The 24,865-nt window shown below is 46.6% G+C and overlaps 1 protein-coding gene across 1 annotated transcript in view; it reads left to right on the forward strand.

Moving 5' to 3' along the window:
- Slc9c2 (solute carrier family 9 member C2 (putative)) overlaps positions 1–23,476 on the forward strand; it is a 55,005-nt gene extending 31,529 nt beyond the window's left edge. The window contains exons 17-27 of the mRNA XM_077802956.1: positions 1,007–1,156; positions 6,116–6,167; positions 8,722–8,870; positions 11,067–11,192; positions 12,176–12,274; positions 13,792–13,959; positions 14,927–15,058; positions 16,260–16,445; positions 18,275–18,359; positions 20,527–20,582; positions 23,372–23,476. Coding sequence (XP_077659082.1) covers positions 1,007–1,156; positions 6,116–6,167; positions 8,722–8,870; positions 11,067–11,192; positions 12,176–12,274; positions 13,792–13,959; positions 14,927–15,058; positions 16,260–16,445; positions 18,275–18,359; positions 20,527–20,582; positions 23,372–23,476 — 1,308 coding nt within the window. The remainder of the gene's footprint in view (positions 1–1,006; positions 1,157–6,115; positions 6,168–8,721; positions 8,871–11,066; positions 11,193–12,175; positions 12,275–13,791; positions 13,960–14,926; positions 15,059–16,259; positions 16,446–18,274; positions 18,360–20,526; positions 20,583–23,371) is intronic.
- The last annotated feature ends 1,389 nt before the right edge of the window (positions 23,477–24,865 follow it).

The raw sequence follows: 24,865 nt of genomic DNA on the forward strand, positions 1-24,865 counted from the left end.
GAACAGGACACAGAGATAGCATGCATACAGCAGGTTTATTGCAAAACCGAGACAGAGACAGAATTCTTCAAAGAGCAGGGGTCCCGGAGCCAGGAATCTGGTGGAAGAGTTTTGGCTTGTTCTTTCTATGGCCTCTGGAATTTCCTCCTTTCCTTACCTTCTCCCCTGTCCACGCCCTTTTCATTATTATTGATGAGTGCCCCCTCTGTTCGTGCCTCTGTTTCTATTGGATCCCCTGCTTAGGAGCACGAGTACCATCTGACTGGGTGTCACAATGGGCAAAAGGTGCGACATTTGCAGTTTAGGGGAGAGATAAAGAATGTCCATACCCTTCTGCCCTTTCCAATGTTTTATTCACTCAAGTCACTCAATACAATTTCACTCTATAGGTTCTTAATCAAGGAAATGACAATCTTTAATCTAGGCACTGCAATAGACATAATCAATTCACAGCAAACACTTCTAGATTAATTCTTTTTTTTTTAATATTTATTTTTTTAGTTCTTGGCGGACACAACATCTTTGTTGGTATGTGGTGTTGAGGATCGAACCCGGGCCGCACGCATGCCAGGCGAGCGCGCTACCGCTTGAGCCACATCCCCAGCCCCCTAGATTAATTCTAAGCACTGCAAACACACTGAATCACCACAGGCTCATAACAGACATTCCCTCTGCGTGCTAAGTTCAAGTGTGAGATCAAAGGTCTCAAGCCTGAGGCTTTAAGTTCAGCAGATGCATATCACTTGATTGTGCTTGAGGGCCATACTGGAGGGCTCTGTAGGTGTGCAGGTTTCAAACTGGAGTTTTAAAGTGGAGTTGCTCAGGCTCAGGCCTCAGGCCATCCTGATAGAATTTGCATCTTTAACAAGTGTCTGAGTACTGCATTATTTGTCTGGAGACAACATTTTTGGGAACTTCTGCTTTATGACCTAAAAGCACCATTTTAAATTTCACAAAATTTACAGAGCTTTTCTCTGTCTCTCTCTCTCTCTCTCCATAATTCCAGTTAGCAATTCCAATGCTGATAAATATTGTAGATGTGCAGGTCAAAAAACACCTCAGCTTGATGTACAATATTACCAAAGGCTATGTCAAAAGTCAAGAAGATGCTGAACTTTTAATGAAACAAATTTCTGGCCGTAAATCAATATATAAGGTGAGAGATAAGCATTGTTTGGGGGGGGGGCAGGGGATAGAAAAACCACTTAGATGTATTAATTTCTTTTCAATCATTTCTATATCTGTTCGGCCAAACAGACACCAGAAGTGGAAGGGGTCTGTTTATCATGTCCTAAAGGAGCTGTGGAAGGAAACAAGCCCTCGTCTTTACATTTCAGCTGTTCTCACCAAACTCACTTGTGATCTTCATAGCAGAAAGCCACCCACGGGGGCAGCACGGGTGGCTGGTGTTGGGGAGCGGGTGAAGAGGACCCCCATCCTGCCTGGCTGTATGCACTTAGTACCAGGCAGGCTTGGAGATGGCGAGCCGCTTCCTAACCAGGCTCCCTCACACCCGCATTCTTTGAAGTTTAATAGGTTTGTGTCCCTAAAAGGCTCATCTTAAATTTCATATGTACTTTGTACTTGGTAACATTCAGAGGTTCCTCCTGGCTAAAGGGTAAGATCTTTGAATGTATATAAAGGAGAGAACATAGCACAAAGAACAACAAACAATGAATTGTTGGTTATTTTTAGTTATACACAATACTAAGATTCATTTTGATGTAATTATAAAAGCATGTTCTAATTCAGTCCCCAGTATTTCCCTTTCCCCTTCCATCCTCACTCCCCCTAATCCCTTCCGCCTGCTCCATTGATCTTTTGTGTGTATAGTTTTGTTTTTAGTCGGTGTCTTGTGGCTGTGTATGATGGTGAGAATCCCTGGTGTGTTCATGTATGTACACAGGAATGTTAGGTCAGATTCCCATCCTTCACTTCATTCCCCTTAATCTACTGCACTGGTCTTTCTTCATTTTTTAAATCCCCCACCCCTCTTATTTTGGATTACTTCCACATATCACACAAAACATTTGACCTTTGACTTTTGGGAACTGTCTTATTACACTTGGCACTGTAGTCTCCAGATTCATCCATTTACCAGCAAATGTCCCATTTCCTTCTTCTTTATGGATGATTGATTAGTACTCCATTGTGTTTGTATACCACATTTTCTTTATCCATTCATCTGTGGGAGGGCACCTAGGTTAGGTCCATAGCTTAGATATCGTGAATTGAGCTGCTATAAACATTGATGTGCCCCTATCACTGTAGTATGCTGATTTTAAATCTTTTAGTTATAGACTGAGGAGTAGGATAACTGAGTCTTATGGTGGTTCCATTCCCGTTTTTTTGAGGAATCTCCATACTGCTTTCCAGAGTGGTTGCACTAATTTGCATTCCCACCAGCAATGTACGAGTGTACGTTTTTCTCCACATCCTCACCAACATTTACTGTTATGTATATCCTTGATAATTGCCATTCTGACTGGAGTGAGATGGAATCTCAGTGTAGTTTTAATTAGCATTTCCATAATTGTAGAAATGTGGCACTTTTTTTTAGATATTTGTTGACCATTTGTATTTCTTCTTTTGAGAAATGTCTTCTTTTGCCCATTTATTGATTTGGTTGTTTGTTTTTGTGTGTATTAAGAACTAGAAAAAGCAATTATGAAATTAATTTGGAATAGTAAAGAGACCCAAAATAGTCAAAGCTATCCTTACTGAGAAAAGTGAAGCAGGAGACATCAAAATACCAGACCTCAAATTATACTACAGAGCTATAGTAACAAAAACAGAATGGTACTAGCACCAAAACAGGCATGAAGACCAATGGAGGGAATAGAGAAGACACAGAAACAAACCCACATAAATACAGTTATGTGATTCTAAACAAAGGTGCCCAAAACATAGGTTGGAGAAAAGATCACCTTTTAAACAAATGGTGCTGAAAAAACTGGAAATCCGTAAGTACTAGAATGGAATTTAACCCCTATCTCTCACCCTGCACAAAAGTCTACTCCAAATGGATCAAAGACCATTAAAACCTGGCATTAGACCAGAGACCCTTCAACTGCTGGAAGAAAATGGCCCAACACTCCATCACGTTGGCACAGGAACTGACTTCCTTGACAAAACTCTTAAAGTGCAAGAAGTAAAATTTTTTTAAAAAATCAATAAGTGGAGGGCATCATATTAAAAACTTCTTAACAGCAAAGGAAACAAGAGTGTGAAGAGAGAGCCTACAGAGTGGGAGAACATCTTTGCCTTGCTCCTCAGATGGGGCATTAAAATCCAGAACAGACTAAGAATTCTTTGACGGGTATTTAATCCACTCTTTGAAGTCTGGAGGGCTGTGAAACTCAGGGTAAGTCCTGCTGCCCGTTCTTTCAGATTTACCCATCTGTCAGATTAGCGTTCCCTTCTGCTTTTCTGGGGGGGGTCTTTTTATGGATCAGCTTTTTCTTGATGATGTGATCTGGGATATGGGATTGTGGTGAAGTGTTGAGTGTATGTCCAAGTGGGTTTCAGAGTATAGTTTCCCTGCGACTTGTTTTTGGCGGGGCGGGGAATAGTGTGCTTTGACATGGGACGTACTTTCTCTGTAGGTCTCACAAGAGTAAAGTATATAGGACACACCCCGTGTGACTACTCTTGTCTGGTCACACTGTGTGTTCTAAAAGGGTTGGGGAGTGACCTATGTCGAGGTCCCTACCTGTGTGGTGTCCATGATCTTTGTCTGTTTCTCTCTCTGTCACTTGTAGGAACAGGAGCGGGTCTTCAGGCCCCCAGCCATGCCTACCTGGGGCTTGGTTGTAGGCTGGGGTTTTTATCTACCCCGTTATTGGTGTTGAGTACTCACTGAGGTCAAGTGGGGTTGGGCTGTGGGCCGAGCAGGGAGTCCTGTCTCTGGGCTGGGCCCCTCATTTTATCACAGAAAAGGTGAAATGAACCACAGCAATAGCAAGAAACAGCAGTGAGCCAGATAAGCAGCAAACCAGGTGTCATGTGGGCCACCACAACACCCACAGCCACACAGGGATGGTGGGGACAGAAATCATCTAAGCCAAACAGTTTAAGAGATGGTAAAAATGCAATTAATTAAGGAAAAGAAAATGGGAAGAAGGAAAAAGAGGAGTTAGAGTTTTCAAAAAGCAAAAAGAGAGCCGAAGAAAGGTATGAAGGCCATAAAGAAAGAAAAGATAAAATAAAAGCTAAAACAAAATAAAAAGAAAGTAAGAGAATTTGGAGAAGACAAAGAGTAATCCAAATCCCAAGCTATCAAAACAAATCAAAACCAAAAAACCTCAAATTCAAACAAAACAGAACAAGGATAAAAATATAAATAAATAAAAACAAAGAAAAACTATATGAACCAATCAACAAATATATATTTAAAAAAAAACCCTGATGAAAATGGAAGGATCGTCTCTGCTGATGGCTGAAACAGGACCGCAGTGGCGTTCACTCCTGTGCCAGTCTGCACTGTTCCCAAGTCCTCTTGGGCACACACACCTTAGAGGGAGCAGGGACTGGGGGTCCTTCCTCCTCTCCTGCTGCTCACCAGGCTGACTGCGGTGGCCTGGGATTGAAGCTGGCTGACATGACGTTCAGCTCCTGCAGGAGGACAGGGATGGCAAGTGTCCCCCGCTGCAGTTGACACGCGCTTCCAGGACAGCAAGTTCTGGGGGCCGACGCCAAGCTCTGAACGGGCTGCTCCATTAGCCAGGTTTCCTGCAGACAGTGTGGATGGACACGCTCTGAGAGGCCAGTGCTAGGCCTCCCTGGGCATCAGTGCCTTGGGCGCCTCACACCCAGAAGGTGAGAGTGGCCCCCCGAGACCTGTCCCCAGTCCTCAGAGGTGGTCACATGCAGCTCTTCAGTTCCCACCTCAGCTGGTCACCTGAGCCTCCAGATGCAGAGGGAAAATGAACTGCACTCCTGCTCCCATCTGCCACCTCCCCCTCGCTGCATTGGGTTTTCTCTGTGCCGTTGGGACGGCGCTCCCCTGGGGATGGGGTGGCCGTGTTTGCTGAGATCTCCAGTGGGGCTGTTCTTCCACGTGGAGCCTCGGAGAAGCTGGAACAGCCCTCCTCTGCCTCTTGGCTTCTCATTTCATTAAAAAAATTAACACGATATTCTCTTGAACCCCTTTGTTTAAAATGTTTCTTTGTTTCCTGTGTGAATTCTACTTCTTGGTGTTCATTCTCCTATGGGTTGTTTTTGGGGTTTTTGTCCTGTTTTTTTTCCTCTAGTGGTTGGTGATTCGGGTTCTCTTTTCATATGTGTCGATGAGGGTCTAAACTGAATAGTGTCAATAATTGAACTGTATCAACAGTTTTCTCAGCTCACATGAAACTCTGGATTTTAAACCCAACAATGAACTTAAAGCCTAATGACTAAAGCCCTGGAAGGGGTGACTGGGTGCTGCGTGGCTTGGAGGCCCGTGGTCTGTGGAAGGTGTGTGCTGGCAGTGGTCACCTCTGGCTCTCAGCCCAGGAAACTGAGGCTGATTCCTCACTGAGGTCGGCAGAGGGAAACAGGCTGGGAAGTTACCTGCGTTTACTGTATCAGACGTTAATGTGCATCGGAATTGTGTGTGGTGGATTACTTTGTAGAATGCAGAAGAAAATTAAAAGAGCTACTGAAAAGCCGGATTGGTGTGTGTTAGGAAGAGCACAGAGGATCAGGGAGGGGAAGCTATGTCTTTAGTTAGGTACAGAGTTTCCTGTAGGAAATGTGAACTAATGGGCACTGTTTCTTCTCATCATTACTCTTGTTCTTGTGCTGCCGACAGACTGGCTCTCCAAATAGCTTCTCAGCACACCTCCAAATTGGGCTCTGTTGGTGAGAATTCTCCTTGGTGCACGGTGGGTGGACTGTTTTGAGATCTCTCAGGCACAGTAGCTATGCAAAGTGCTGACCGCACAACATCCTCTGCAATTTAAATCTCAGCCCAAAGAAGATAGCAGAATTGACCTGAGGGGGACAATGAGCTGAAGATCTCTCTTAAACCAAAGGAAGAGAGATTTCCTAGACCATGCTGCTGCTTATCAGAATTTAAATCTGGAAATGCTTGTTGTAACAAGAAATGTCTGTTTTTCTTAATTTCTTACAGAAATTATATGAAATTCTGGAAACCAACAAAAGAGAAGCTATCAAAGAGCTAGGTAAGTAGTTGAAGTCTCTGAGAAATCGGACCTTCTGGTCCCATGATTTAACCCAAAGTAAGCTGGGCTCATGATTTTACCCACTGGCTTGCTCACTCCTTCAGGCAGCCAGCATTTACTGAGCACACCTAGGAAAGCAAAGATGGTAGACCTGGATCTTTGGGAGAGGACAGGACCTGGCGCAGCACCCGCACATGCTGGTAGACGTGGAAGAAAGGGGGGTCCTGTGGTCCTGGGGGCATATAGAAGAAAGAAGGGGATGAGTGTGGAAGTGTTTTGAAGTGGCAAGGTCAGAATCCTGAAGATTGTAAGAAAAAGACACGTGAGGGTTACCTGGGACTCAAGATTGCTTTATTATTATTATTATTTTCTTCAAGGATGCTCCAGTGTTGTGGGAAACCAACTGGTCAAGAAATAGCAAGCAGCACTTGGAGAGGAGGAGAACTCCACATTTTATTTTAGGCTGGGGGTGGGGGGCAGAGGAGATCAGATTCCAAATTCTGAGTGCCTATTCCCCCACATTTATAGGCTCTCTAGTGTCATAAATTTTCTAATCTGAACAATACACAGTTGTTAACTGGTTTCAAGTGGGAAGCAGAGGATGTGATAAGAGGAAGAACTGGCTTCTTTTACTATGGCCTTGGTAAATCTTTAGCCTGGGGCTGAGAGCTTTCATAGGGGCATTTACACTTCAAAGGAAAGTAGTTAGATCCTAGGGGAACTCATTTACAATCCAAAAGGTAGGAGTGGGCCAGGCTAATATCACTTTTCCTACAGGAAATTCTTTCTCTAACCTGAAGACCCGCTGACTAGAAAGGGAGGGGAACTCTCTTTTCCAGGCACTAATTCTCAGGACAGTGTCCTTCGTTTTTGCATCCAGGCTTGGTGGCTGGCAGGGGAGGTTATTTTTGAGCATGTACAGTGACTCGTGTTTCCTTGAAGAAGACAGTGGGAACTCAAGGGTCTCACGCTGGACATCTTGGGTCTGTTTTCCTCATGTGGGGCACAGCCAGGCTCTCAGCTGGAGCAAAATCATCTGGTAGAGGCTGGCATAGGGTGGCCCTTAATACATGGGAGCTGTCAGTAAGGACAAGGTTGTATGCCTAACTCCACTGTAAATGCTGCCTGGGTTCATGGGAATCGAGCTTTCTGATTCTAACTGAGAAGCACACGGTCTAATAAATGAAAGTGTGAGTCTGGAGACGATAGGTCAGGATATTTTGGCACTGTTTCTGAAAATCCAACACCACTCTTGCCATTTATATATCAGCAGATTTTTAATTTTGAACTTTTAAAGAATAGAGGTTTAGGAATGGCTGCTTCGCGTTAGGTTTTAGATCAGTACAGAGTCTTACAAAGGTTTCTTGACTCCGTTGCATAAAAGGGAGTGTCTGTTTCCATGGAGTTAGTGCCCCTGCTTATTGCCTGCTTACTGGGTCGGGAGCTTACTGGGTCCACAAACACTGGGCTCATCATTTTACAGAGGAGGCGAAGGAGGAGGAGAGAGGTTAACTTGCCTGAGGCCCTGTGGCCAGGGGGTGATGAGCTCATTTTCCTGCTCTGGTACCTGACCCTCAAGCCTAGCTTTATTTTATTGGTTGTTTCTTTTTTTTTTTTTTTTTTTTTTGCTCTCTCTTTTTTTTTATTGTTGGTCGTTCAAAACATTACATAGTTCTTAATACATCATATTTCGCAGTTTGATTCAAGTGGGTTATGAACTCCCAATTTTACCCCGTATACAGATTGCTCTATCACATCAGTTACCCTTCCATTGATTGACAAATTGCCTTTCTAGTGTCTGATGTATTCTGCTGTCTGTCCTATTCTCCACTATCCCCCCTCCCCTCCCCTCCCCTCCCCTTTTCTCTCTCTACCCCTTCTACTGTAAATATTACTCTGCATTAAAAAATGACAAAATCATAGAATTTGGAGGGAAATGGATGGCATTAGAGCAGATTATGCTAAGTGAAGCTAGTCAATCTTTAAAAAACAAATACCAAATGACTCCTTTGATATAAGGGGAGTAACCAAGGACAGGGTAGGGACGAAGAGCTTGAGAAGAAGATTAACATTAAACAGGGATGAGAGGTGGGAGGGAAAGGGAGTGAGAAGGGAAACCGCATGGAAATGGAAGGCGATCCTCAGGGTTATACAAAATGACATATAAGAGGAAAGGAGGGGTAAGACAAGATAATATTGGTCGTTTCTTTTCAATGAAAAGATGTGTGAGAACCTTCTGTGCACCAGGCCTTGGGCTCAGGGATAGAGTCACAGAGCAGCAGAAAGACCCACGGCCAAAGTCCTGGGCCTCTTTGAGTCTTTCATTTTTTCACCCAGCCACCCAGCGTGGAGGTTGAGAGTGTCAGTAAAAACAACACTGATCCGTGAGGAGTCTCCTAATGGAGACGTGGGAGACGCCCACGTTAGGCCGAGAGGTGCTTTCCTCTGAGCGGGTGGGCAGCCCCACGGGCTCTGTGTGGAACTGGAATGAGGACACGTGGGAACCCTGGAAACTGAGCGGAATGCCCATGAGGGTACTGCACACTGTCCCCAGGACTCATAGAGCATGAAGGCCGTGATGTTGTCATTGCTCTGAAGACTAAGCAGGCGATCCGGAACGTGGTGGCTAAAGCTCTGAAGAATCTCACCTTCCTCAGGTCGAGGGGCATCATCGACGAACACGAGGGCATCGAGATGAATAAGGTAACGAAGCAGTTTCCACGTTGCCTGATCCCATCGGCCCGGAACCCCACCCGCATCATGACTTTCGCAGGAAGTAATAAGTGAGGTAGATCGGGGAAAAGAGTGTTCACGGGCAGGTCCCACCTCTGGCATTGCCTGTGGCTTGGTGGCTTCCCGGGCACAGGATGCCAGTTCTACCTCTTGCACCCCATTAGTCAAAGCTGCTTAGATGCAAGTATCAGAAACCAGCTGGAGTGAGGCTTAGTAAGGAAATAGGGCTGGTGGGTTGATTCAAAGGACACCGAGCATCTCACGGAGCCCACAGCAGCCCGGCTGTGTGGCCAGGCTTCTGGAAGGACATGCCTAACTCCAGGAGGCCTTTCCAGAGTCCCGGTTTCCTTTCGGGGTCGCCCTCTGTGGCGCCCTCCTCTGGCTCCGGTCTAGACTCACTAGATTTCTCCATCAACTGGTGGAGTCTGTTTGTCCTGGTCCCACTGAGGTGGCACTGGAGGTGGCAGCCACCTGATAGTGCATGGCGGGAGGGAACCAACCTGTGTGTCTGTGTGTCGGTGGGGGTCGGAGGACGCAGCTCCGAGAGGAGGAGCAGGAAGGTGGCCTGACCGGTCAGCTAACAAAAATCGATTTTTTTTTTTTTTTAAAGAGAGAGTGAGAGAGGAGGGAGAGAGAGAGAATTTTTAATATTTATTTCTTAGTTCTCGGCGGACACAACATCTTTGTTGGTATGTGGTGCTGAGGATCGAACCCGGGCCGCACGCACACCAGGCGAGCGCGCTACCGCTTGAGCCACATCCCCAGCCCCAAAAATCGACTTTTTAAACCTTGTAAAAGACTTGCAAAAAAATCAGAATTGTTAAGACAAAGGGAAGAAAGCCACATTCAGTCCTGCGTCTCTGTCACATCTGACTGTCTGTGTGTGGTACGAGTCCTTCTGCTCCCATGTGAGGAGCTGCGTCCTAGCACGTACCAGGCCACGGGGGCTCTGGCCTGTGTGTGCTGCTCACTGAGCCTGTCCCTGGTGACACACGCCCTTCCTCGTCACGGCAGCACCCAGCCACGGACACCTGCTTTGTGCTTCGGTCACTCGCTGACTCGGTCCCCTCTCGGTGGTCTCAGGGAAGACATGATGCAGGCCAGGCTTTTTCCTTCAGGGCTCTACCTCTTTAGTTTCTGTAATGTGCAGGGAAGGACCAGATGGACAGTCCATTTCCCCTGAATGCCTGCCTGAGGGAAGAAAGGGCCACTTGGTAGTAGTCCTCTCCCTTTTGTGTTTTATCTTCTACTTTTAAAATTAGCCCTTTTGAAGTTTGTATAAGACAAGTGGATGCTCGATGCAGTTAATTAATATAAAGAAACGATACCTCTTAATTAACAGCACCATTAATTAATATAAAGAAACGATACCTCTTATGAGCAGAGAGACTTATTTTCCCTGTAAGTTTGTTTAGAAAGTTGCTGGAGGAGTCCGTCCCTAACAGCCACCTCTTGAATGCCTACTGATTGGCTAACTGTCAGCACCTATCCCAGGCCATAGGACACGGGAGGAGATTCAATGCGATTGAGTGAATCCATGTTGGAGACCTGCTAGGTGCTCGGGGAACTCCAGTGGGGATACAATACTGACCCCAAGGTCCACGGTTCTTTGTTTTTCATCCAGTCATTTATTCATCCAACCAACGGCAGTTGAATAATAGGAGGGGTGAGACAGAAAGGAAGAGGGAACAGCACCACAGGGTAGCGAGTCCCATGGTGGAGACCCGGGAAGAAGGGTGATGACCTGATTTTTCTCTCACTGGAAAAGAGAAGGATTCTCAGAGGCCACAGGCTAGGACTCTGTGCTCCTAGTTAGAAGGCTCAGAGAGGCTGACTGTACACACCAACGACACACAGGGAGGTCGTGGAGCCATCAGTGCGGGATTGAGGACATCTGCGTTGAAGATAAGCTGGGGCACCATGTTCAGTGGGTTAGGAAGATGGCAGGTTCCATCTGAGTTCTTACATCAGTGGCGATCACTAGGGCAGGAGGGGACAAACAAATGGGCTCCCGCGAGAGGAGCTTTGAGCTGACTCAAGGTCAAACCTGCACCGGAGTAATTTATGTGGAGTCCTAGGGTCGGATTTTTTTTTTTTTTTTTTTAATGTACAGCCCGTTTTCTGTGACAGTACCTGATCATCATTATTTTGGTTGGTTGCTTTTAGGTACTTCTTATGAAAATAAAAGCACTGAATCATTTTCCAATGGCAATCCCACCCCCTACTCCTGACAAGTACCTTCATAATATCATCTGGATGGAAAATAAAGATGTCCTCATTGAGTTCTTCAAGGTAAAGCTTCTGTCTGGCTCGGGCTTGATGTAAATGTTAAATATTTCCGCCATTTTTTGTACCATCTAATGTGCAGAAAAGCACATCCAAAGGGAAATCCTATACTGGCCAATCTGAGGAGAAGCAGATGAGGCCCAGCAAAGCTAGGGGCAGACAGCTTGTGGGACTAGGGGGCAGAGACGGGCCATCTGTGTTTCCTGAGTATTATCAATGGCATTCTATTTTGTTACCTAGAGTGCTGGACTTCCAGATGCGAATTCTGGAAGAAACCTATTTTTATACCAAGGATCTCACATTGAAATGACTGTAGAGGCCAGGCAGATAATATAAAGGTAAAACCAAGGGGGTGGAATGCAGTAGGGAACAGTGAGGACTGTGGCGCTTTCCAGAGCTCATCCTCTTCCTACAGGAATTTGGACCCTTTCAATAAACAGCTATGGAATATCCTGGAATGCTTCTCTCAGGTTTCCATTTAGCTATCCCTTCATCTGTAAAGGTCTCACTGAACAACCACGATGAGGTCCTGTGGCCTTTCTGCCCTGTTCCACGGTACCATGGTACCCTGCCTCTGTCTCCTTTGACATTATCACCACACCCATTGGCATCCACCCAACCTAACCAAAGACCTTCCGGCCGCAGGGAATGTGTTTGTGTTACCATGATAGCCCAAGCCCCAGATGAAGGCTAAAAAATGTTGTTCTTCATTAATTTACTAATCCATCCCATAAAGCATTTATTGAGTGCTTATAGCATTTGTTATGTTAGGTCCCGATCACAAAGTCTAGAGTTTGTTTGCTTATCTCTTTATTTCTAAAATAAAGACATAGTTATTCATGTTAAAATTAAGAAACCAAGAATACAGTTTGTGTTTTTATGTTACTTAAGAACAACTCTAACTTTAAAACTTTACTTCTTTCTAGAAAAGTAGACTATAAACATCTTTTGTTGACTTTTTCTCTCTCTTGTTTTTTCTTTTCTTTCAGGAAAGAACCAAACTTGCCTATTTTGATTACGGAGATGTCATTTGCAGAGAAGGGGAAATGCCACAAGGAATCTACTTGATAATTTCAGGAATGGCAAGTGTAAGGAGCCGTTCATTCTTTTTCTTTTTAAAATATTTAGTTTTTTCGTTGTAGTTGGACACCATAATCTTTATTTATTTTTATGTGGAGCAAAGGATGGAACCCAGGGCCTCACACGTGCAAGGTGAGCACTCCACCGCTGAGCCACAACCCCAGCCCCAGGAGCTACTGATTCTTGAGACGTATTTTGAAATGTATAATTATAACAAAAGGAGCAACTTAGGAACTGAAAACTTCTCTTCCAAATGAGCCTTGTTGGCTGGGTGATGGCGGTGGCTGAGCTGATGTCACACTCTGCGTCTGAGAGTGTGAACTGTTTGACAAAGGGCCTCTGGTCCATGCCTGCTTCCCCTCAGCAGTCCTGGGAGCAGGCGGTCACGTGGGGGACTCGCAGACAAGGAGACCAGGACTTAAGTCGCACACCTAACACAGGTGGGAGTTCAAGCCAGAGCCCCCGGAGCTCCAGTGTTTTAAGTATCCGACCTTCTTCTAAATAGTTTGGTTCATTCATTCAACAAATATTTACCTGGTTACTACCGTGGGGCAGGCGCTGTCCACCCCAGGCACAGGATGGACAAGGCAAGCACCTCTGGCTTTGCCAAGCTCTTTGCTGGTGGAGAAACAGAAGGAGATGGACAGTGGACAGAATAGAACATGCCCAGGTGCTGTGTCCTAATCTAAAATGCTTGGGACCTGAAGGGTTCTGGATTTTGGATTTTTTTCAGATCTTGGAACATTTGAAAAGGCCATTATGTATCATGGAGATGAGACCTGCGTCTAGACATGAAGTCAGCTTATGTTTTGTGCACACCTTGCGCACCTAGGCTGAAGGTGGTTTTAGACAACACTTTTAATGCACCTGCGTTTTGACCGTGACATGCCCCGCCTCTTGAGTTCAGGTGTGGAATTTTTCGCTTAAGGGTCATGTCAATGCTCCAAAAGAAGATTCAGATTTTGGATTTCAGATTTGTGGGTTAGGGATGCTCACCCGGTAGAATGTCAGAGGTGCTGGAGAAAAGAGGTTAGTTGTGATTTCAAAAGGTGGTTGGAAAGGTAGTATGTTATACCGTTTAATCCTTATAAGAATCCTATTTTTCTTTTCTTTCCTTTGGGGGAGTAGGTGGGTACCGGGCATTGAACTCAGGGGCACTCGACCACTGAGCCAAATCCCCATTTTTTAATGAATTTAATTTTTAAATTATTTTTTAAATTTAGAGACGGGGTCTCACTGAGTTGCTTAGCACCTCGCTTTTGCTAAGGCTGGCCTTGAATTCACCATCCTCCTGCCTCAGCCTCCTGAGCCGCTGGCATCACAGGTGTGCACCTCTGCACCTCGCTTCTTTTCTTTTTTAACATGAGAAGAATCTCTGCTCTGTGGAGTTGAGATGTGAAAGGGACCAGGACTTTTCTGAAGGCGAATTCTTCCTTCACTTTTGACTGATTCACAAAGAACCTTCGCCTTCCTTTGGACTAACCAAGGCTTATTAAAGGTGTTGATTTTCTGCTCTCCTTTGCAGCTGCATAGCTCGTCTCCTACCTTTGGGATAGACAGTAGCCTGAAGCCGAATAAAGGGTCCAAAACCATGTTCACAGAGTACTGTACCAGCGGGGACGTGCTGGGGGAGCTGAGCTGCCTGCTGAAGCGCGAGATGGAATACACCGCCGTCTGCGAGACCACGCTACAGGTCAGGCCGGCGGTCTGCAGAGGGTGTCCATCATCCTGGGGGCCCAGGAATAGCTGCAAGAAGGCAGATTCTGAGCCTCCCCTGCCAGGCTGCGCGGGGCTCTGCTGTGTCCTGGTTGTGGGTCTCCTTGGGTCCTGTTTCCATGTTTATTCGTTAGAGAGAAGGCCTGCCCCTTGCTGTTCTGAGGGGTGGGAAATGCAGATTGAGCTGGCACCAGTAGGTGCTCAGTAAATGGCGCCATTCAGAGAGCAGTGTTTCTGAAGAATTTTAGTTCGCTTTAAAATGTCCTTTCTTCCATTTTTTTTTTTTTTTTTACCTGCCAAATAAGAAGCGATCTGTTCATCAAAGGCCAGCCTGAGCCTCCAGTAGGTGTGGAGAATTCAGATAGCGAGGAGCCAGAGCACCTGCCACCGTGAGCTTCCCATCTACGGGGGCTGTTAGGTGCAGCAGAGCGGGATCTGGTCTTAGGGGTGTGAGGAGCAGAAGGGAATATTGCCTTATAAACTTGATCCCACTTCCCTTCTGGAAGCGGGCAGAGGCATGAATTTAGTCACAGGGCTGAATGATTTCTTTCCATCCCTTGACTTGAGTTCTGGAAGTGTGATCTTCATGCAGGTGAACATGTGCTGGGAATGAGTTGGTAAAAGTGAATTTACCAGCTGTGACATTCAGATAAGTTCACAGGACTTCAGTTCCCAAATCTTAGACTCATGAACCATATTCTCCTATGTATCCATCGAGGGGCATGTCCCTGCTCTGTTAGTAAGTCTGGATCTCGAATTCAGCCATATGATCTATGATTTTGTACATGGCCAGTGACTTTTCACATCACAGACATTTTTAAATGGCAGCGTATCCCAGTCGTGTGAGTTGACAGGGAGTTTTTCTGAGAAGATGGAGATTAAGTCCTGGGGTGTCTTGTTGGACGGTGCTCTTGTAGCTTAGCTTGGAGTCCCTGTTGTTTCAGGCCTTCTTCATCTCCCTGGAGGACCTCTATGAAGGCTTCGATGTCTTCTGGCCATCCCTGGAATATAAGATCTGGCTGAAGCTGGCCCTCAATACTGCCTCTCAGTACTTTGAATCGAGTCTCGCTGACGAGGTAAGCTGCATGGTTGAATGTGGACGAATTTTTAGGTACTGCAGCTCTCACAAAATGTATTTCATGGTGTCCAAAGACAGAAGGCAGGTTGTGTCTGATCTCCCACAGTGAGATTGCTAGCATCGGAACCACTCTCTTCCTCAGTACTCCTGTCACGGTGAGTTCTCAGGCCACCTGCAGTCCTTCCTTCCAGAAGGACAGTCGATTCAGAAGGTGTGAAAAGGGTACATCCCTTGGCCAAGGGCACCATGAACTGGCCAGAGTTAATGAACACTTGTCCGGTACTTTTTATTTTATTTTTTAATTTTTGTTTTTTTTTTTTAAAGAGAGAGTGAGGATTTTAATATTTAACATCTTTGTTGGTATGTGGTGTTGAGGATCGAACCCGGGCCGCACGCATGCCAGGCGAGCGCGCTACCGCTTGAGCCACATCCCCAGTCCGGTACTTTTTAACTGGTTTCTCTACCTATGTTAACATAGACCCTCCTGGCTTTTCAAATGTGTGTGGAGGTGACGAAACCTCTTCCATGAACTGTTCTTCCAAAGAGCAGTAAGGTCAGAAGAACTTTTCTGTCTGCCAAGAGTTCCCCCGAAGCACGGAGATGGGTGTGACCGGTTAGGAACCGGGCAGCCTACCTGTCCCCACCTCTATCCTGTTTGGGGAAGAACTTTCTATCGAATTTCTTTGATCTGTTCTGATATAAATAAACCGGGTGCGGGCTCTGTTCTTTGTTAGAAGCTGTACCCGTCTGGTCAGCGTGGCCTGTCGCTGCCCCCACTCTGGACCTGTATTTCTGCACCCTGTGGCTATTTTGTAGTAGTACTTTTCTAGCTTTTATTCCTCAGCCAGCCCATCCTCCAGAGGGGAACCCTTTCCCTTGCCCACACGGGCCGTGGGCGAGAATGAAGACTGGTTTTGGTGCCACTAGAAATCCAGCAGGGCACGGTTGGCCACCCGGCTGCAGCTGCTGGAGAGCTCCTAGGTCAGGGCTGGACAACCACATCCCAGGACCCAAGACAAGAGCACGAAGCCTTCTACTCTGGAGGGGTCAGAGGCCATTCTGAAAGCTGAATAAATCTGTTGCTACCAGGGTCCCCAGCCTTCTGACACCCTCGAAGAACTCAGATCTGTGAATTCCTTTTCTTCTTGATATCAGGTGTCAGCTCATATGATTGATGGAAAAATGTGATTTTATCCTAGGACTTAAGGTTTCAGAAGTGTGTGATGCTCAATCATGCTTACGTGGAGACTTTATCAAGCTACAATGAAATGACTATCGATAACGTGGCCATGAAGTTTGTCATCATCGTATTCGGCAGCGTAATTGATAGCAAGACGGAGGAACCGTATTTGGCACCTTGCATCATTCCTAAAACCTGTGAGCAGGTAAGGGGTACCAGTTGCTGTTCATGGTGCCCATAAGTGGCTTTAAAACCCAAATGATGATTAATTGTATATTTCAAAATAGCTAGTAGAGAGGGTTTTAAAAGCTTCTAACATCAAGAAAGGACAAACATTTGAGGTCATGGATACGCCAGTTACCCTGATCTGACCATTTCACATTGTATGCGTGTATTGGAATGTCACACAGTAACCCCACAAACATGCATCATCATGATGTGTCAATTAAAAATTAAAAGATATATAAAACTTTTTAAAAAGATGTTGAAAGACAATAAATTCAATAAATGAAATAAGAACAAAAAAATAAACCTCAACCAACCTCAAAAAGAATTCCAACCTGGGAAGGCCCTGCAGTTCTCACCGGCCCTCAGCCCAGGGCCTCCGCAGCTCTGTGGCGGGGCCTTCACAGGCTGTGCTGCTCGTCCATGGCTGGAACCCGCCTGTTCTCTGCTGGCCAGGCCTGGCCATGTGTGGGAGGATGGGTTCAGTGCGGCTTCGGCGTGTGCTCTGCGATGTCCTCCCTGGCTGACCGAGGTGGTGGGGAAGGGGCTGGACCCTTTGCTGTCCTGTCTGGGGTCTTAGGTGCCTCTTGAGAGTAGGCCCTGGGCCTCTGGCCTCATTATTCGGTGCCTGTGTAGCTAAGGATGGGGAAAATATGAACACTCAGGGCACCAGGGACATAGGAAAGGTCGAAGCCACCTGCTGCTGGACCCCTGGGGGGTGGGAGGGTGGGACCCACCACTGAGGAGGACCAGAGGCCGTGAGAGCTGACGTCTTCTTCATCTGGTAGTAAGTTTCTTCTCTTTGGGAGAGAACTTTTCTGTCTGTTGAAACTATGAAAGGTCATTAATAATTTCGATAATTCAGAGGATCAAGGTAATTAAAAATATATATTTATAATAAAAATAGAATTTAAAAAAAATATTTTTTTTAAAAAAAATATTTTTCCAGTACTGGGGGATTGGCCGCAGGGCCTCTTACAAGCTAGGCAAGTGCTCTGTCACTGAGCCACAGTCTCAGTCCCTTCCCTTCAATTGGATTTTGAGCCAGGGTCTGGCTGAGTTGCCCTGCTGGCCGCCAGCTCCTCATCCTGCTTCAGCCTCCTGAGTGGAGGGATCCCGGCTCACCCCGGACCTGGCTTGAATGTTTGTAATGGAAAGTGGAAATCTCTCTAGCTTTTCAACAAAGGGTGGGAACAAGAAGCGGGGGGCAGCTGCCTACCATCCTGTTTGTTAAGAGTCAGGTAAATTTGGATTTAAATCTTAACCCAGCCAGAGGGGTGGAGGGAAGCACAGGAAGTGCCTGACCCCTGACCCTGGGTTCCTCCTCAGGGTTAGGGTGGTGGCCATGTCCCCTGGCTAGGGTGAGGGTTAAAGAGATGGGACAACAGGCAGCGTTTAGAGATGAGAGCTGCCGTTATGACTGGTCTGTGACTGGCGTCTGGAAGACAGGTTTTGTGGCCCGTGGAGCCAAACCTCTCAGGGAGGGAGTCAGCCCTGGCATCCTGGGGAGGCTGGGCTTGAGACCTGCTCTCCACCGTAGCCTCAGTAAAAGCACCTCATTGTTTGCTGGGGATTCCAAGAAAGTTCCTCTCTGGTTTTTATAAGTACTCATAAAGACAATTAGCTGGTCTAAGACTTCTTGAAACTACATCAAAAGAGATTCCCAGTTAAAGAGACAGAGGTTAGGATAGAGACCCAGCCCTAGGTTCTGGTCGATTCTTAGACTTTGGGGGGAAGTTGGGAAGCAGCCCGCCTAGGCTTTGAAGATGCTCTTTTGCATGATTTTGACTTTTTTTTTTTTCCCTTTAGATTCAGGGAACTGCAGATGTAAGCAAGCTGTTGGTCATCCAAGCATCTGAGCCGACCAAAAGTGATGGTAACACCAATGTCATGGGTAAGGGAGATCCTTTCCTGTGGTAGGAGAGTCGTGGTGAAGGGACGTGTAGAACTCATTCGATCCTGAGGAGGCAATTTGAGAGGGCTTCCTGTGGGTTTTCAGTAGGCCCAATCCTCGGGCCCACCCGGGTTGCCGCATTGTTTCAGGGAGATGCTGTCATCCTCCTCCTCCGTCTCTCCCTCCATACTCTCAACAGGGGAGAGCGGCTTCTGGGCTGGGCTGGGTGCCTGCCCTGGTAGGCTGGAGCCACGGGGTGCAGCTGTGGGTGGTGGAGGACGCAGAGGGCAGACTCTCCCAGGTGGGCCCGGGAGTGGGGAAGGGGGTGCTCCTGGCAGCTGAAGGTAGTTTGGAACCCGACCCACACCCCTCGAGTTCTCTGGCCCACAGACTTGCTCGAGGTGCTCTTACCCCGTCACCCTGTATGTGCAGTCACTAGACGGCCATCAGCAGCACCTGCGTGGACCGTGCTGCTGAGGACCAGTAAGGCAGACTGTTCTGGGGAGAACTCTGGAAAGGTCTCCCCCACGCTCAGCACCTGCCTTACCAAGTCCCTGCCAGCATTCTTCCCCGCTGCCCCAGCACGGACACAGAGCCACCCGTTCACTCTCATTTTGTATTGGTTCACTTTGCCACAATTATACATACACGATATGCTCCAGTTCAGTCCCAGTACTTAGTCCCCCCCCACCGGCTCCCTTTCCCTACTCTGCTGATCTCTCTGTGGAAGTCATCCTCATTTGTAGCTCTGATCGGCACCATCCTAGTGTGTACAACTCGTGAGACCTGCTAAATTAATAGTATGCAATTCTTAGGGAAACCCTCCAAATTAACAATTCACTGTCTTCAAATTGTGTGCAAAAAGTGAGATTTTATTAAAATGTTTATAGGTCACTATTTCTCATTTGCCTAGTTCTTGTAAGATGCAGCCCTACTTCGAGCTGTGCACTAAGTTGGTGAGGAGGAGAGGCAGGCATTAAATAAGTCTTTGTCATTTTCCCTCAACAACAATTTGAACCTCGGGCACCCCTGTGGCTCACATTCCATCCCTTGTTCTGGGGTCGCAGGCAGCACTGTGTTTAGGGAACCCCCTCTGCATCTGGGTCGACTCTCCAAGTTGGCCCTGAGATGACCATTATTACCCTGTCCTGCCCTGCTGCTTCAGAGCCACTTAGGAACACAGTGGTCTGTGGCAAGGTGGCTGGGGACTCAGGGCTTACTATTGGCCCCTTGGGGTACCCTGAGGGCGACTGAGTCGAATCAGAAAGCAGGGAACAGGCCCTGTGGTTCTTGGGCCTGAGGCCTCCTACTTCCACTAGGCCCTTTGGAATCTTTTTTTTTTTGGGGGGGGGGCGGTACCGGGGATTGAACCCAGGGGCACTGGCCTACTGAGCCATATCCTCAGCTCTATTTTGTATTTTATTCAGAGAAAGGGTCTCACTGAGTTGCTTAGTGACTTGCCATTGCTGAGGCTGGCTTTGAACTCGTGATCCTTCTGCCTCAGCCTACGGAGCTACTGGGATCATAGGTGTGTGCCACTGTGCCTGGCTTGGGATCATTTTTATTCAAAGGGAAACACATTACTCTGTATTCCTTAGTGGGTTTGAGTGAAAAGTCCCACATGGTGAGCCTGTGAATGGGATCTAGCCAGTACACTGTGTCGGACCCACACACATATTTTCTTAAACATTTTAAAATTAGTTGCCACATGGGAACATGTAGAAAGAAGTTTCACCTTTTTAAAATGCAGATTTTGAGTTTTTTTTTTTTCCCCTGCAATACGAGATCTGCCGACACTCAGCCCTCATTCCTGTGTGACAATTAGTGAGACAGAGTACCACCTGGCCTCTGTAGAGGGGACAGATGCTCCTCATCTGCCGCAGTCCACAATGCTCCCTCCTGCCTTTACCCAGCCCACTTCAGTGTTTGTGAGACCTACCTTATCATTGGGTTTTTGTCAGCCTGTGTGCTGGGCTTTGCAAGCCTCTTAGAAACCTCTGAGGGAAGAAAGTGAAGAGCCCATTTGGAAGGGAGAATGAAAGGGGTGAGGGAGGCTTATAGGAGAAAGCAGATCTATACTTTGAATATTCTTCTGTTGTCTTTACTCTTAAATTCATTCTAATGCATTTTTTTTTCCTGTTCAATGCATGCACTTGGTTCACCTTAGTCAACACTGCTCTTCGAACGACCAAGAAAGAATACAACTGGAAGAGAAAAGATATGGTAATGAACTTGGCACTCTGAAAATGTTTTTCTTTTTGCATTAAACTGCAGAGCAAAGGTGGACTGTGAGGTCAAGGAGCAATGTGCAGGTGTTGAGGAAAGAGGCCCCTTGCTGCAGCTCATTAATTTGGACAAATTGAGATAAAGCTCATCTGGATTACTTAAAAATTAAAATTATAGGGCTGGGGATGTGGCTCAGCGGTAGCGCGCTCGCCTGGCATGCGTGCGGCCCGGGTTCGATCCTCAGCACCACATACCAACAAAGATGTTGTGTCCGCCGAGAACTAAAAAATAAATATTAAAAATTCTCTCTCTCTCTCTCTCTCTCTCTCTCTCTCTCTCTCTCCCCTCTCTCACTCTCTCTTTAAAAAAAAAATTAAAATTATAGAGTATTTATGAAATAAGTAATTTTTCCACCCAATTTCCCCTTCCTTGATCTCTTCCCTTGGTATTAAGTTAAAAAGTGAGGCTCTGTGGGATCAGGGTGGAGCTGGGACACTAGTGTCAGGGTGCCCATGCTCCTCCTGCCTTTGGACTCTGCACTCTCTTGGATGTAGGGCACTGGGCCAGGGTGTGTGGCTGCACACTGACCTTGGGCATCTGCCTACGGTATCAGTTTTGCTGAAAGATCTTTTAACTCTTAGGTTATTTAAAGTGTTTTATATTAAAGTGAACATTATGGAGTAGGATGGCGAACTTGCATGAATTTTTAAGGAAATCACCAAACATTTTTAAAATGGAAAGTCCTGTATTTTTGGCCCCCACGTCTTTTTCTACGTTCCTCAGCAATCATGGCTAGTTTAGGAAAGACTGAGGAGTGCTGGAAACCAGGGCTAGAGCTGGGGAGGGAAGGGGGCTTGTCACGATGGACCGGGACAGGGCAGAGACGAGTCTGGTGGGTGGGCGCTGCCCGCAATGCTGTGGCTCTAGGGTCTCTGCTAGCCCCCCAGCAGAGCCCATCTGCCCGTGTTTGGGCAGAGTGGAGGCGCAGTAGCTCTGACGGCGCAGCAGGTGCTGGGCCAATGTAGAGTGGGGCCAGGTAGGCGACAGAGCTAGGTGTAGGCTTCAGGGGCCTTCAGTGCCCTACCTCCTGCCAGTCTCTAAGCTAGACGTCAGGTCACCCCAAATAAACTTGCATCTGTCATGCAACTGCAGCTTTAAGAGCAGGCCTGTGGCCCACCCCATCCCCACCAGATGGCCACCTTAAGACCCTTCTAAGAAAAATTTTGGTCCTCCTCCTGTCATTTCTGATCCTCAAGGTGGTTGGCAGTGTATTTGTTGGGGGAGGGAAAGGTGCACTGATCAGGGTCATGGTCAATAGTTCTTCAAACAAAGCAACTTGGTTCTTTCTATGCAGCCCTCCTGGGGCCATCCTCTCCTTTCTCTTTAAGGGACTGTATTTCACAGGTGGAAATCTAATTGAGAGCCAAGGAATTGAGCTCATCTGTTACTCTCTTTTCCAGGCCCAATTATTAAAAACAAAAATAAAAACCCAAAACTCTCATTTCACCAATGAATGAAACAAAGTTTCCAGTCTCTGCAGTCAACCATACAGTAAATGGAACTTAACTTTCATAAGGTGCTTCTTTTCCTGAAGCACACCTTTTGACAGACTGATAGAATCTCCTTCCAGTGCAGAGATGCACATGTAGTTAATTACAATGCATGACTCAAAGTCAGATGTTTTAAGGGGGAATGTTCCAGATATTAAAAAGGGAACTGTTCAGTAAGTTTTCTGGTTCCACTTAGCAGGTAAATGAAATGTTCATAGTCTAATATTTTACTTTTGACCTTCTTTTGTAGCAGGACACTAGGTACCAATTTCGAAAAGGGCATTGACACAAATGTGATGTGTGGAGTCGGGTTAAAGGCTGCGCTGCTGTCCTGGTTCGAGTGCTGAAGGATTACCTGACAAGGATTTTCTTAGAAACCGCTGAAACAGCTCACTGCTGGATCTCTTCTGCAAGCAGTGGATGGACCGCTGTAAAAACCGATTCTCAGTAGTTGTATAGTGTACGTGACTTGTTCAGTTACTTGTAAGGTACCTTAAAACTCATGGCCTACCAAATGACACCCTTCTTCTAGCCGAGAGTAAGTTATCAAATGTGTTGTACAATTAATGCATTACTCTCTAAGGCATTAAGACCTGCAAGTTTTATTTGTGAAATTACTATAATTAATGCCTCCTGATATTTTTCAAAGTCCAGTTACTCTCCCCTCCCCAGTCTGGGGAACACTGAAAAGTGGACCGTGATCCAGTCTTGGTCACGGAAAGCAAAGTTGAGGAGTTAACATTCCTACGTTCCCAGTCCTGTTGGTTGTCACTTTTCATTTTATTTTTAAAAGTTGAATAAAGTTGCGTGTTGTGGTTGACTTTTTATGATGTTTTAGAATCATTCGCATCTCAGTGAGACTTTGAAGATCACATGACACCCAGGGAGGTCATAGCAAGGTGAGAAAAGAAGGAAAGGAGAACCTTGCCTTTGGCGTCTCTGTGGGGGTGGGGCTGCTGGTGGGAAGCCCTGCAGGAGCACCACCCACAACCCACAGGGGACAGGGCCACTGCTGCTGCTGCTCCTGAAGAGCCTCCTCCTTCATCCCTGGCCTTTCCCTCTCCTGGCCACAAAGCACCTGTAACACCCGGCCTCCACTTTGCTTCTCAGGAGGAGGGCAAGGCTCTGCCTTCTGTCAGGAAGGGACCCCTCCAGGCCAGACTGCCACGTGGCCAGAGCTGTCCCCGGGCTCATCCTGAGGTGACCTGGCACCTGACCTTGCTACCCTTATCACAGTCAGGTGCTCTTCTTCAGGTCTGGGAGGGCAGTGGGCACCGTAGTGCCCACCGGGCTCGGCATCACCATCACCGGGCTGTTAACAATGGAGCTGTGGCCATCTGAGGTGTTGGTCTCTGGGAATGGGCCCTGGGCTCAGCATTTTGATGGGCTCCTCAGACGCTTTAGTGCATACTGAAACTCGGGGTCCACAAAGGTAGGCGGAGGGCATAGGGGTGGAAAACAGACGCGTGCTGTCCAACTCTGCTGGCAGAACACGTTATCTCTACTATGCGGGGCATATTTGTATCTCACAGGCAAGGAGCAAATCACGTGCCCATTTCTGACCCAACCAGTAACAAAAGGGTGATAATGATCTTTTAACCAGTTAATATATCCTTGTCCTTCAAACCAGAATCAAAGTTGCTCTGCAATTTGCACGACTTCAGAGATGGAGTCAATGGACACCTAAGGGAGTAAATGACTGACAGTTCACTGTGCCCAGGAACTGGCAGCTTGAGTGGCCATTCTGACCTGGCCATTGTTGCTGGTGTACCTCCTCCAAGCTTCTCTGCAGATCTCCATCCTTCCTGTGGAAGTTGAAGGTGAGACCAGACTTTTGACATGATCAGTTCCACATTTATCACTCAGAAGGCCATCAGCCCACACATCTCATGATTCTTGAGAAGTCCGGTGAACTGCCCCTCCAATTCCTTGTTTCTCACATAGCTGCGATGATCATGTGAATTCACTTTCAATGAATAAATTCTTGGAAACACAATATAACTTTTTCTATTTTCAATAAGGGAACTCTACCTTTCCTGTCTGATAGTGTATTTAAAGTGTACCTGGGCTCACTTCTGCCCTAAAAATGCATATTCATTATGGAATATTTTATATTTGCAAAGGACCACTTGCAGTGTCATGGTTTTAAGCTGTTTAGTGAAAGCACCAGCACGTGATTTGAGGGTACATGACTCTTTTCCTTGGGCTCTTCCAGCATTTTTAAATGGCATCAAAGTGTGGAGAAGAGACAGCTGAATGGAACACCAAGGTTCGGATGCCTGAGTGGTGAGGAGCAATAGGTTTACTGAGGTTGGGGAAAAGTTGAAGGACGTGATTCTGTTTGCTTATTCAAGGGCAAATGAATGTCAGACGATTAACTTTAAGAGTCTGCGTAATATTGGAGATTCAGACTCTGCACTGTCAGAAGAGAAAGCTGAAGCCAGACTCTCCATGAGGCAAGGACTGAAGAAGGCAGACGTCAAAGGGAGGGGAGCAATGAGGAACCTAAGCTAGAGAGCCACAGGCCCGGGGCACAGTCAGAGTCACCAGTTCTTAGCCGAGGCTGGCACTCCCCAGAATATTGAGCAACTTGGGATTTTCACCTACGTGTCAAACATTCTTAGTGTCACTCAAGTTTTACATGCAGAGAAATCAAGGCAACTAAACTCAATGACTTGTCAAACAGATGGCACTGGGGTTCATGTTCTATGTAATTCTGTTTAATAAAAA

The sequence above is a fragment of the Urocitellus parryii genome, chromosome 9 (genome assembly GCF_045843805.1).
Source record: "Urocitellus parryii isolate mUroPar1 chromosome 9, mUroPar1.hap1, whole genome shotgun sequence".
Classification (NCBI taxonomy): Eukaryota; Metazoa; Chordata; class Mammalia; order Rodentia; family Sciuridae; genus Urocitellus; species Urocitellus parryii.